The sequence below is a fragment of the Chaetodon trifascialis genome, chromosome 6 (genome assembly GCF_039877785.1).
Source record: "Chaetodon trifascialis isolate fChaTrf1 chromosome 6, fChaTrf1.hap1, whole genome shotgun sequence".
Taxonomy (NCBI): Eukaryota; Metazoa; Chordata; class Actinopteri; order Chaetodontiformes; family Chaetodontidae; genus Chaetodon; species Chaetodon trifascialis.
In genome coordinates this window covers 24,726,679-24,740,418 of record NC_092061.1, presented here as the reverse complement: position 1 = coordinate 24,740,418, position 13,740 = coordinate 24,726,679, and the positions used below count along the sequence as shown (strand labels likewise).

Below are 13,740 nucleotides of genomic sequence, written 5' to 3'. Positions count from 1 at the left end.
TGCTTGTTTTGGCTGGACTGAACACCCAGAACAAGTCACTGATGAGTAAAGTGCACTTGCAGTCTTTTTAATGATGTCCTAACATTTTGACCCAACACTAAATCCATCTAAAAATGTTTTCTGGAGCCAGGATTATGATGCACTCTATTTTTTAACACATTTCTTGTCATGTTTTGGTCATTTTCTTGGGTTTCAGCTGGTTCGCTCGTGTGGAACTGAGCTTTCATGATTGAAGTGGCCTACAAAAAAAGAGGCCAGGTTTGATGGAAATCATCTTCTTGCTCCGTTAATGAGAATTTTATTATGTCTCATCGCAGCCTTTCCATATTGAGTGTGTCGCGAATGTTAACCCATTCAAGTTAAGCATGGAGCTCTCAACAAAAAAGGCTAAACGTGTCTTCACCAGGTTGGAGCAACACGGACTTTACATACACTGATTCTTAACAGTAACCCAGTGGTTTTGCAGCTCTTTCAGGACTGTTTTCTTTACCCTTTGTGAGCAGGCCTGCCCCCTCTTTTTCACCCCCTTCTGCTCTTTGCCCACTGAGTGCTGCAGCACTCTCACGGAGATGCTCTGACTGAGACAGCGGCTGCCCCCAGGCTTCCCAGTCGCTCGGCCCTGTCCACCCTGAGTGTTTTCGTGTCAGCACACATCAGTGTTGTTGTCCTCGGTGCTGAGTAATTAACTTAAAGGGGTTTGTCTAGCGTGATAAATTTAGGGAGGCTCTTTGTTACGGGAGGCGGGTAGGAAAAAGCCCTGACAACTCCCTCAAAAAAGAGGATCGAGGGGCTTTAAGTGTGTCATGTGGCTTCCAATCAAAGCGCCTGCCATCAGTGTTTCCTGTTGCTATGTGTGAACACAATAGGAGAATCACTCACTGAGCAGGAGTATTGACATGTTAACAATATAACAATGTTAAGTGGGATAAGGAGAGTGGTCTGGGCAACTTGGTAATACCAAGGACAGAAGGGGAGGCGGGAGTGAGTGTTCCTCTACGAGAACGTTTGTCAAAGCGAACGACACACGCTGACACGCATTGTTGCTGGTCGAGGCCAAAGAGGGATTGGGATACAGAACAAGTATTAGGATTGGAGCTGGAAAATTGTCTGCCTCTGTCCCTCCAAAAAAAAGTGTTATCCACTGTGGGTCAGATTAAGCAGATGAGCAGAATAGTGTGTTGTTATATAAGGTGATCCCGTCCAAAGCTCTTTGACACAAAGCATGTGACGAACAAGCAGATAGTCCGTGATATAATCGGCATGAAGTGTAAGCTAGCACGCTGCTTGGATGACTGAAATGTCCAAATCCATTCGACCTGGGTCATTTGTTGCGTAGTGCTGCTAACATACTGTCAGGATGTGTTTTTTCTCCACACTCACAGCTCAATCTTCTATTTTGCAGATAAATAAGAGCAGATGCAAAGAATGTTTTTCTAAAGAATCAACACATTTATGACAAAGAGTCCCACCAAAATTGATGCAGCAGAGGCTGAGATATCCTGACTTTTAACCCCAAAAATGCTAGATCCCACATTTCCCATCATGCAACCAATATCTCCCTCTTTGTCTGAAAGATGAATGCTTACATGTTTCAGGCTTGATGCCATAGCTACACTCATTACCCTGGCATTACCCTGATGACATCACTATGGCATCATCAGGAGTGATTTTCTCAGACTTGACAAAGCTCTCCAAGAGCCACAGAAGACATTATACATCTTGCCAAAAAAAATCACCTCAAGGTCCGCCTACTAGCTTCTTCCAAAGCTTTCATCTGCGCTTAGAGACATTTCTCAGGTGTCATGGTTGAAAGCTCTGGAGAAAGCTAGTAAGTAGATTATGAATGTATTTTGATTTATTTCTATGGACAAGAATCAGCATTTCACACAGCCTCTTTCACAGGCTGAGCAGTCCATCCCGTGACCAGTAAACTGACCCTTCAAGTGTAAAATCTGTGGAGTTCCCCCTGTAATGTACCCTGTTGTGACACCTTCTGTTTAAAAGCTCCATGCTGCAGAGCCTGAGGTGCAGCTTTTGTCCAGAGGAGACTTGTTGCTGACATAATGGCACAGCTGCCTCATGTGGACCTTGCTTTGTGGATTACCAGAAGTCTGGATTTATTTTCTGATGTTGTAATAACATTACTGTGCACGTTGCTGGATTAGGCCTCGGGCAGGGAGCCGGTTTTGAGGCAAGTTTTTGCAATAAACTGTTCTTTGTTGTGGTTAGTGACTTTTAGGGAGTAGTTGGAAAGTTTTTTTTGTTCTGTTTATCATAAAGCACTGCGGCATTCACTCAAATCTATTAAATTGGCCTAGTAAACCCCACTTAATCTCACTGTTGTGAACACACTTCGTGCCCCACTTAGCAGAACATTGTGTATTCTGTTCAGATGTACAGCTTCATACACTGTACACAGTTTTTACACCTAAATTAGGCTTTCTAGACTTTCACATTTGATGTGTATGTTGATGTTCTGCACCCTGTCATGGAATATGTGAACGCTGCCGTGGACAGAGAATTGACGTGGTCCCTGCTGCTGTTGTGTGAGTGTTTTAGTGTCTGGCATGGTGGCAGTCAGTCTCTGCCCAGGAAAAATGACTATTAGAAACACCTACTAACTGACACAAACAAACCAGTCCTTGTCCTGTGGCTACCCAGCTGCATCGCGGTGTAAAATCTTTGTGAAATGGCCAGTCTAAAATTGAAGCATCTCAAGGGATGTTTTTCTATGAATAGAAGAATAAGTGTTGTCTCCTGGTTTCTGGTTATCTAGGCCATTTGTCAAGCCTAGCTGTGAAGAGCTGCTGATTAGCTGTGGGCCTTTAAGGAGGCCAGCTCTCAGATGGGTCTATTTTGCCATAATTAATTATCATCATGACACTGACATTGGCCACAGCTTTCTGCCGTGGCTGAGGAAGGGTCTGAGACTGGTGACTGTCTCATGGTTAATGTATTACAGTGATGTTTAGAGGAAGAGATCCGTCAAAATGTAAATAATAAATCTCAATTAGTTCAATCTTAATCCCTCTGCATGCGATCTCTCAGGATGCGTTCCGCTGAGCCTTCCTCGGTCAAGACGTTGTGTCTGTAGGTAGACAGGTCTGTCTGGGACGGCTGTGACATTAATAGAAAGTGTCTGTCTGAAAGGTGATGAATGTCTGCATGTCTTGGCCTCAGTACAGAGGTTGGCCCTACTTGCAGCCTCAGCAGGAGTCACCCCAGTGCAGGTCCACACTCTTGGTTAATTGCAGACTCATGAATATTTGAGGTCCCTGAAGGAAGCCCAGACAGACCTATCCTTGTACCTGCATATCAACATCTAAGGTTTAGTGGTCAAGGAAACTAAAGAATTCAGCCTCACCCTTTCCTAGAAATATGGGCCTACAGGAGGAAGTGCAGGCGGGTCTCGAGGGCAGGCAAGTTTGCTTCTGTGTGTGTGTGTGTGTGTGTGTGTGTGTGTGTGTGTGTATATATGTGTGCAAGTAAGACACCTGTTCTTCTGTGCAGTGTACTGGGTAAAGTGGTCAAAAGCTGGCAGGCCATCAGTACACCAGGCCAGCCATCGCCAGCTGCTCTCGCAGTAAAAGCCATGAATAGCCTTTTTGTGCCTCCCTATCAGGAACCAGAACAAAAACACTTGTTTAGAAAGTGTGCAAGACCGATCATATTAGGTTGTCCTATTAGCTCCTCTGCTCTACTCACATACTAACATACACGTTCCCATAGATAAATGTTAGAAAAAAAATCCTCGGCATGTTCATGAGCCTGCGGGCCTCCCTCGGCTCAGTGATCCTCCCTCGTGCTCGGCCTCAGCCCTCTGGTCCTGCAGTCTCAGCTCCCCTCCCAGGTCCCTCTCAAAGGGCCCTCTGTGCTGCTGGCTGGCAGGCCAAGTGTTTATGGAATGTCTCAGCTGCTTGTGGGGTGTGGGGGGAAATGGCTAATGAAACGTTAAGTGTTGTATGAGTTCACCTCTCTCACTGCAGCCTGACCTGTGGAGCTTGTTGTGCCGCTGGTCAGTTTGTTTTAGACAAAATGTTCTCTCGCGAAGTGAGCCAGGGAAGTGTGAGGGAACGATGAAAGCAAACGCTTTAACAGGTGAATCCAAACTCTAAACTCCTATATTCACCTGTGTTCAACCATGGAAAGTGGATGTCCAGTGATTTGTTACTGTAGTTCTTTAAAGTTAGGGAACGTGAGCGAGAGATTGAATAAAAGAAAAGTCAAAACTGAAGCAGTAGAAGCTGAGATATGATGACTTGTAGTCCCTAGTATGGGTCATGTCATACATTTCCCATAATGCAGCTCAGTACTGTTTCTTCATTTGACCCTCTTTTTCTGGTAAACTCCCATGTTTTTCAAACTCACACCCACAATTTGTAATGCAAACTTTCTGTTCTAAATTTAGTGTCCAAGCCCAGCCAAATTACCACGATGACATCACTATGACATCACCAGGGGTAAATTTTTCAAACTCAAGAAAATAAGGCATAATACAGCCTGACAAAAAGATTCCCTCAAACTCCATGCCCCGATTTGTAACACGAGGTTTCTGCTGTAAGTTCATCGTGTCCGAGCCCAGATAACCCTGATGACATCATCAGGGTTGCTCTCACAAAGCCATAGAAGACATTATACAGCTGATTATAAAGGTGCCTAACTTTTGTAATTCAGCATAATGAAGCAAGTGATTTCTAAATCTCTAATTATCTGATTCCTTCTACACTGAGCCTCCGCATGATTAGCTTTCACCAACTCGTTCAGTGCCACCATGTGCTGGAAAACCTGTGTTACTAGGCAGATTATGACTGAGCCAATCACATTAAAGCACATCAGGTGAGGTCTGTTCACTAATATTTAATTCCATTCAGACATGCAAATGAATATTTAATCATACCTGCAGGTTACTGTGATTTTTCATGAGGCTCATTAGATTTCTCAGCTTTGTCAGCACTGATCTCACTTTAGCCTTATGTTGGTGTTTTATAGTGAACACCAACATATGGCTAAAGTAAGATCAGAATAATCCTCAAATACAATAACAAAATAGGACTAAATAGCTGTTGTGCTATGTCAGGCATGCTGTTGTTCCCTTCTCTGTCAATAATCTGTGTATAGCCAATGCGTGCATGTGCACCATTGTCTATGTTTATTTTCACAGACTGGAACAATTATTGGGCTTTGATTCTCTCTGTCATGCCGCACATTACAAGCAGTAGTCTGACCACCCTGAGCTATTTCAACACACGCTGATTAGTAGGTGTGCTGGGCTGGGCGGCCCAGTTCTGACCTACACCGCTCAGTGACTGGCACTAATTGTAGGCTGCCCCATAACAGATCAGAGGCCAGTGCTGGTGGGCCTCACTGCTTCCTCTGGCCCTGTGGTTTAAAGGGCCTCCCAATCCAGCAGACACTTCAGATGGGCCAGGATGTGATGATGTTGTGTTGGCTTGCATTTCTGGCCGAAACACACAGCCGTTGTCCACATTTGCAAGAACAGATGCCCCAGTTACAGAACAAGGTAAAAGGGGCGTTCTGCCAGTTTTACATGTCAGACTCAGTTTACTGCACAGAGAGTACTAAACTGTCCTCTGAGTAATCTTGGATTTGGGTCGGCGACTACACATTTTTTTTGCTGCACTATCGTGTGCCTCCAAGGATGTTAGTGTTGGTTTGTTGGTTGGTCAGATCATCCACCACTTTGGTCCAGACTCAAATAAACAGCTATGGTATGGATTGCCTTGATATTTTGTACAGACATTCATGTCCCAGAGGATGAATCTCACTAATTTTGGTGATCCATCATCAGATCAAAATGACTTACAGAACTAATATCCTTGCCACATCCTCAGCTGTACTTTGGGTTTATTGCTAATTTGCAAATGTTAGCATGCTAGCACGGTAAACCAAGATGGAGAACATGGTAAACATACAGTACCTCCTAAATATCAGCATGTTAGCCTCGTCATTGTGCGCATGTTAGCATGCTGATGCTTGCATATAGCGTGCCTGCCAACACCCCTGTTTCTCCCAAGTTGCGTCCATACTTCAGGGCTGTCTCCCAGTGCCCTCCATTTTTTTGGTTCTCCCCTCAAACCTTATTATGAATAATAGTCACACATGGATCTACTTTGTATGTTTGTTTGACGTCACCTAAGTCTCCAGATCGTCTCTGAAACGCAATCTACATGCACAGTCCCTGCACTACATGCAATTCCAGCCCCGTGTCAGTGCAACCTGGCAACCTACAAACTGATTCAGTGGGCATGTGCATACTGTAGCCGCGCTCTGTTGGCAGATATGGCATTTAACTCAAAGCACCGCTGTGCCTCTAAGTACAACTGTACTGAGCCACTAATGCAGCTGTACACGCTGAGTCTTGTTAACAGAGCCTGCGTTACAAACAGGGAACATGATGTTACAAAGAAATGGCCATTTATCAGTCAGGGAGGGCTGGACAAAATAACCTATGGAGTTGAATTATGGGAAATCCCATACTGACCCAGACTTGGGACTTAAAATCAGGATACTTCAGCCTCTGCTGCACTGATTTTGACCATCCTTTTTTTTAATCTGCCTCTTCCAAGTCATCCAACTTTATAGAAGTGAAGGTTTCTGGAATGCCCCACTAACATAGTGGCTCATTATCAGAAATGGAAAAAACCGTCATGTGGTGATGACAGGCTCTGAGTGCCGCTATGCAGATGAGTGATGGACAGAGAGCCCCTCGTCAGCGGTGTGGAGTAGACTCTTTGCAGTCTATAGACCTAAATGTCACCGAAGGGTCATTGTGAAGTGCATTCAAATGTGTCCACCTGCCACGAGGTGAGGAAAATTACAAGGGCCACAGGCGGGGTCATCACGTCCAGTGTCTGAAAGCCATCACCCCCCAACCTGCTCCTCTCTACTTGCTCTCCCTGCCACCGCTGTTTCCCCAGTGACTGCATAGTCCGGAGCAGAATCCATTTGCTGGAGCCATAAAGTGGTGCTAAGCTTTTAACAACATCTCACATTGGCATGTTCCGCTGCTTTTTTTTCCAAAGGTGGAGCTTTTCTCTGCAGATCTATACAAGCATTAGAGAGGCGACAGAAAGGCTGTCCTTCATTGTACCTTTTTTCGCTCTGTGGTGAATTATTGATACTTAAATCTCATTTCCATCTGTTCATGGATCATTTTGAGCTCGCGATCTAAATTGTGTCCATCAGCTGACTGATCTTTGCGTGGATGGTCAATGTGTTCACAGTGGGGAGCAGTAAGTGGGCTCTGATTCCCTCTCTTTGTCAGATCACAAGCAGGAGCCTGTCCCCCTTGAGCTATTTAAACGCACTGATTGGTGATCAGTCAATGCGCCGAGCCGGGCAGCACTGTGCCTTTTCCCGGTGGTGAAGTGGGTTATTATGGATGCTACTATTCTAGTTCCAGCGCTTTCTGGGATGAATCAATAGACCTCTTTGCTCTTTGATTTGTATTTTTGGGAATTGCTGTCTGAACTCTTCCCATTAGTGGAATAGAAGTGATATTTTATCCGTGCTACTTTTAACCGATAAGTTACATGGAGGTCCAGATAGGCCGAGTTGAATCCAAAGCCTGTTTCTCTGATTCGTATCTTAACAAGCTCATCCTTCCTCACATTTAGATGTCCTGCTGTGAAGTGAATAGGCAGTTCTTTCATGTCCATGCCACGTGATGACGGCAATGTCATTTGGAAACCAAACAGTGTCAAAATGGAAACAGAAAAAAATTCATACGAGCGTCCCAAGAGAGACTGTCTTCTTCTGTTCGTGTGGTGTGTTGGTCTTGTGTAGTGAAATCAGACCACATGATTATTTCTGTGATAGTGAATCTGTGATGCTGTGACACTGTCTCAGCTGCACATCTGTCACTCCCTCTCTGCCTGTTTATCGTAGTTCATCTCTATGGATTAGGATTAGGGCTTTGGATGTGTCTTTGCTTTGTCATCAATAGGACATCCATCATGTCCCCTGTATCATACTGCTGTGACTGTCCTCTGAACACGGCTCTTGTTTGCATGCTGGAGGAAGGAAAGGTGTTTCATGATGACTACTTATTCCCCAGAAGGGGACTGGAGAGTCTGGAGCCAGTTGTTTGGCCGAGTCCTTATATATCCTTGAATTCTATTTTTAGTTGGGGTGTTCACTGTGCTAGTGTGAGAAAGCAAAGACACCATGTATTGCGTATTAAAAGGCGATTTCAACACAAATCTATCCTTTTTATGCTTTACAGTAATATGACATCTATAAGACCATGACTCAGGGGAATATAGTCTAATGAAATTCTTGAAAAACAGTGAATTAGACAGGTTGGACGCAGTCCAAAACAAAATCAGCTTCTCTCTGATCCGCGGCTCCCAACTGCAGCTGTGGGGCTCAGCGATCTTATGTAATGTCATTAGAATGTATTTATTACAGCTCTGTTGCACAGTTGAAACCATTTTAAGCTGCAGCAAGCCTGGTATGGGACGGGGACAGACTGCAGAACTGCCAGGATTGATTTGCCACCTTCCATCCTACTGTGTGATGTTGTGTATTGCAGGCTGTGTTCGGGAAATAACATTGTTTCTTCACTGTAGTCTCTGATGTGTGGCCTCTAGTGTCAGCACTGTGTTACAGAGAGTTATTTCTCACTCTGCTGACAGAATAAAGGAGCTACAGTAATTGAGGACTGTATAATAGAGCTAATAGGGCTAATAAATTCAGCCAGTTAATAAAATATATACACATCTGCATCAGTGTATGTGTAGATATGCCAATGATGTAACTTAAAAAGGAGTTTTTGATTGAAGGTCAGTCTGTTTACAGAGCTGTCGCTAGCACAGAGGACACTGAGGACATCTCCTCAGTCACATTTCTCAGAATATGGAGGGATTTAATGTCATGAGCAAGCATGTTACACATGGTTGGGTTTTAAGGCTCATTCTGATTTGCTTTAGACAAAAGTGTTTCAAATTTGCAAAGAGTAAATGAATTTAAAGGGCATTCATTAAGATTACATACCTGGCTTTGAAGAAACCTTTCCTAGAAAATGTAATTTAACAGTTAAATTAATAAATAAAATGTAGGCTTTTCTGATATTTTTTAAATACTCTGAAACTTAACAGATCTTAGCTGATGGTCAATCAAAATCTTTCACTGGAGTGAAGTTCTGCTGAAGACATTTTTAGCTCGGTAATTTCTCAAATGCTGGCTGTGGGCCTGTGTGTTGGCATGAATAACGGCTAGAAAAAGCCTTCCAGGAGCTTTCATCTGATAGACACAAATAAAAGCAGTTATGTAAGGTTAGACTAACACATAAAGAATTAGTCATTAATGACGGTCAAAAATCAAATCAGTGCTCCCACATCACACATTACTTCAAGTTTCTCATATTTTCAGTGCAGTTCAGATTTTAAAAGACTGGCTTCGTTTGGATATGTTTGAGTTTGTGTTTTAGTCATTGACACACATTTCCCCATCAGTGCCTGTATTGGCTTTAACGGTCAAATTCAAGGATTAGCCTTGACGTTTCTTTATGCTCTGTGTTAATGTCAGAAAATAAATGTGGGCTGATGTCTGATCTTTAAACACTGAAATATCATAGTGTCTGTAGAAGTTGTGCTCTGCTGTCTATCAGCTATATGTGGGTTTTGCTGTAGATGGATGTGTGTGAGGAGTGGGAGCTGTTTGTGAAAGGATGACCTTGTGCAGAAAGCCTGTTTCCGCTCTAAAGGCAGATGAATTGCTGAATTTTCCGGACAGACCTGCCTGGACACTTCCTCAGCAGCGGTCCTTGTGAACAGTGGCGCTCACTGAGGACCTATTATGATGTCCACTTTCTCATACTTCCCACAGCCTAATGAGCCCCGTGTATTTCAAAATGCTCCTATAAAAAGCACAAATGGCTGAGTATATTTAACACATTTTCAAATCCTCCTCTTTACTTATTCTTGTTTGTATAGTGTTTTTCCAAGCTCAGACTGTTTGTTTTTCCCCTGGAAGGAGCCAGTTTGTGGCTCCGAGGCTGCTGCCTGAGAGGATGTGTTATTCATCCAGTGCTGGGGCTGCTCTATAATCTCACTGGAACACACAGTGGCCTTTCACATGGACTTCCCTTGTGCTCTGAAGCTGTTTGGCCTGCAGTGGTCTCTTCCTCAGGCAGTCAGCACAGCTCTCTGCCTCTCTGCTGGGCCCAGTGTTTTTGTCTGAGCCCTTTGTCAGGGCCTCTGTGGATGTCACCCTGTCAGTCTGCCTGTCTTCCAGGCCTCTCCCGGGTGACTCGGCTTCATCCACCCACAGTATCCGGAATCCTCTCTTTCCTGTTTTTGAGCTGTGGTGAACCAGTTTTGTAGCCTCTTGTTAACATACCTTACCTCTTATTGCTAGACACGTCTGCTTTATATTTTATCACTGCCGACATCTTTCTGCGTCTTCCAACCATCATGTCCTTGTTGACGATAATAATGATGATAAGCGCTGGTGAGTCAGGGGTGGCTGACACTAATTACAGGATGTAGAGAGTGCGGAGCCTCATCTTCAGGGTGTCCTAAAACGTCTGAAATCACAAGGATGATGAGGTCAACATATTTCTGACTTGCTGCACTTGTTTTTGGCACATACTCGCTGTCAGCATAGTCTTAGCCCCCGAATGATTCATTATTTTTTTCTGTCCGTTGCACTGATTATCTGAAGGAACTGTGCTGCTTTGTGAGGTTTGAGGCCTCTTTGATAAAAGGACTCACAAAGTGAATATTATGCCAGGTCACCACAGTGCCTTTCAGATTCTATTTGATCCCAAGAGCACTCGGCTGAAGGAGACGCACTCTACAACAAGGCTGGCATGGGCAGAGCACGTGTGTCGCCTCTGCAGTTTACCAGGCTTATCCGCTTGCCTGGCACAAGCCCTCGGTGGCTGGCACAGACTGTGTGGTAGATTTGCGTAGGTCACAGGTTTATGAAGGCTAAAGGAGGATTTGATATAAAGACAAATGGCAGCAGCCTGCTTAGTGTTTATTGTCAAATCTGTCTTTAGTTAGACATATATGTGCTTTTTCAATATGAGAAGAACAAGTTCAGTGTTTTTATGCTTATTGTAAAGGGGACGGGCAAAATAACAATTTCCATGTATTGATGCATATTTCCAAAGCACTTTGCACTTAATAAGATATACCAACCCACTTGCTTTTGGGGCTTCAGAGCCATTGTCCACTTTGGCCATTTGGAAATCCAACCTTGAAGAGTTACCGTAAAGTTGAACGCCCTGTTGACACAGTGTCAGCAGTCTTTAGAGTCTACATGATGTTAGTCTGTGTCGCCGAGTTACTGTATTGGATCTATTTCACAGGACTTTCTGTTAGTGTGTCTGTCCTCGGCTTCAAATGCACTTGTTTACATCATCCCTGATAACACTGAAGTGACCAGTGAAAAGGCTGTGGCATCTCAACAACCTTGTGATATCTGTTCCTGAATAGCTTTGTTAGCCCCACCCACCCCATTGGCCCAGTAGTAGAATACCACCAGTTTCAATTTGCCTCATTTCCCATGATGTTTCTCTGTGTTTACTACACGACTTAACCGTTTTCACACACCATGTGACTATTGTCCTTTGTTTCTCACAGAGGCTCCCTACAGCGAGACCCCTCCGTCATATGGCTATGACCTGGAGCACTCAGAAGAGCACCAGCCTCGCCACGACCCTCTATCTTTCACTGGATCTCCGTCCTCCTCGCCACGGCTCCGCTCCAAGAGCCGCAGCAGCCGCGACACCCAGTCCTCCGGCTCTCTAGAGTCCACGTTGTCGGTAATGTTACTGGGTCAACTCCCACCAGCACGTCTTACATGTAAACTGTGTCCCTCAGCTCGCAGTGCTGCATCTCTCTCCTTCATCTTCCTCTGGCTCTGCTGTCGTTCCCTGGATACCGCATTGTCCTTCACCGTCCTCTCTTCACACACCATCCCACACTTTTAGCAGCTGTGGTGTCTCATTCTGTGATGAAACGCTGCTGTTACAGTGCCTGCCACTGCTTCCTCTACTGTTTCTGTGATGTTTTCTGAAACAAAGGCAGGCCATTAGTAAAGCCTACAAGTTTGTTTCAAGGAATTTTAATTGCTAAATGTATTAGCATCAAATTCAACAAGATTTGTCACTTCTGTAGTTGTAGTGCAAGTGTTTCACTAAATTACATCAACATTTCCTATAAACCTTGTTCTTCCTGTTGCAAAGTGGATATCGCTTCTTCACCTCCTTCAAAATCAAGCCATAGATATTTGGACTTTTAGTTCTTAGCAAGGGGCAAACTTCAGAAACACTGGGTCCTACATTTTGCATAATTCATCTTGATAGCGTATGTCATTAGGCCATTCCTGCCTGATAAATACCCACAACCTCCAAACTCCACATCCCCAGTCTGTAACACAGGCCTTCTGTAATAAATGACGTCTCTACATGTGTAAATCAGTGGAGTTCCCTTTAGAAAAGAGCAGAAGAAGTACCCTGCAGTCAGTCGTTTAATCCCAGATGGGAGTGCTTTTCAGGACGAGGCAGGGCACTGCTGAAAAACATCATACATGCTCAGCAAACATGCTGTGGTCGAACAGATGTTAAATCGAGACCCAGCTCCCCTCCCCCTCGGCTCTGTTCCTGTCCTATCTGCGGTATTCTTATCCTCTGATGTGTACTCTTGGTGATCTTCAAAGCCGAAATCATGGTGGAGGGTGGGGGGGCTCACTCACTATATAGCTTTTCTTATACTCTAGTTCTCTAATGGCTAATATAACTTCAGGTCTTCTCAGTGCTCCAGTGAGTTTCTTACTGACATGATAGCCGCACCAGGATGACTGATGGATTTGACCTGTTTGGAATAACAACTCCTGGACCAGAAACACATTTGTCTTCCTTAAAATGCGAGGAGTCTCGGGTGTAGGCATGTTGGAATGTAAAACTCCTACAGAGTTTAATCAAATTTGGTCTGTCCCTAATCCCACAACAACAGCATCTGCAGCCAGGGGTTTGCAGAGGTGTGTGGGTGGTTTATTACGGTTGACATATCATCATGAGCCTTTTGTGTTGGAGAAAGCCTTCTCTTTATGTTTGCCGACTGTTTTCTCTCCCCGCTATTTTTGTGTTAGGTGGAACTGGATCAGGAGAAGGGGCTGGAGATGAGGAAGTGGGTTCTGTCAGGAATCCTGGCCAGTGAGGAGACCTACCTCAGCCACCTGGAGGCCCTACTGATCGTATGTGTACCTAAGAACACACACACAATAATTTGTTGTTTTGTTGAGTTGTTTTCAATCAGTAGTGTAGATAAAAAGAAGTTTACATCACTGATAAAAAAAAAATAGAAAAAACTGCCGACGTAGCTAGCATCATTAATTTAATTTTGCTTTAATTAGTCTTGTTTTACTTGTGTGTAGTATGTATTCCTTTTTAAAGGAAGACTTTTGAAAGAGCAAATAACACTTCTTTTTTTTCTTTTTTACAGTGTTGAGTAAGATGTAGCTTACTGTATGCTAGCTAGCGTTAGCTAATGTTAGCAAACTTTTATTAGATATTGCCACGTAACTGGCATTACTGAGTGAATTTCTGACACTATCCTGCTTTTGAAAGAAGAAATAACACTTCTTCTTCTGACAACTGAAAAGCCCATAATATTCTTAAGTGATAAAACGCGCCCTTGCTTCATTTATTAGGAAAGGTTTTTTTTATGGCTACAGTGTTGAGTAACTGTAGTTTACTGTATCCTAGCT

General features: G+C 44.0%; 1 protein-coding gene across 1 annotated transcript in view; it reads left to right on the top strand.

Moving 5' to 3' along the window:
- The window catches only part of LOC139332456 (breakpoint cluster region protein), a 30,179-nt gene that overhangs the window by 1,946 nt on the left and 14,493 nt on the right, over positions 1-13,740 (top strand). The window contains exons 2-3 of the mRNA XM_070964423.1: positions 11,613-11,794; positions 13,123-13,227. Coding sequence (XP_070820524.1) covers positions 11,613-11,794; positions 13,123-13,227 — 287 coding nt within the window. The remainder of the gene's footprint in view (positions 1-11,612; positions 11,795-13,122; positions 13,228-13,740) is intronic.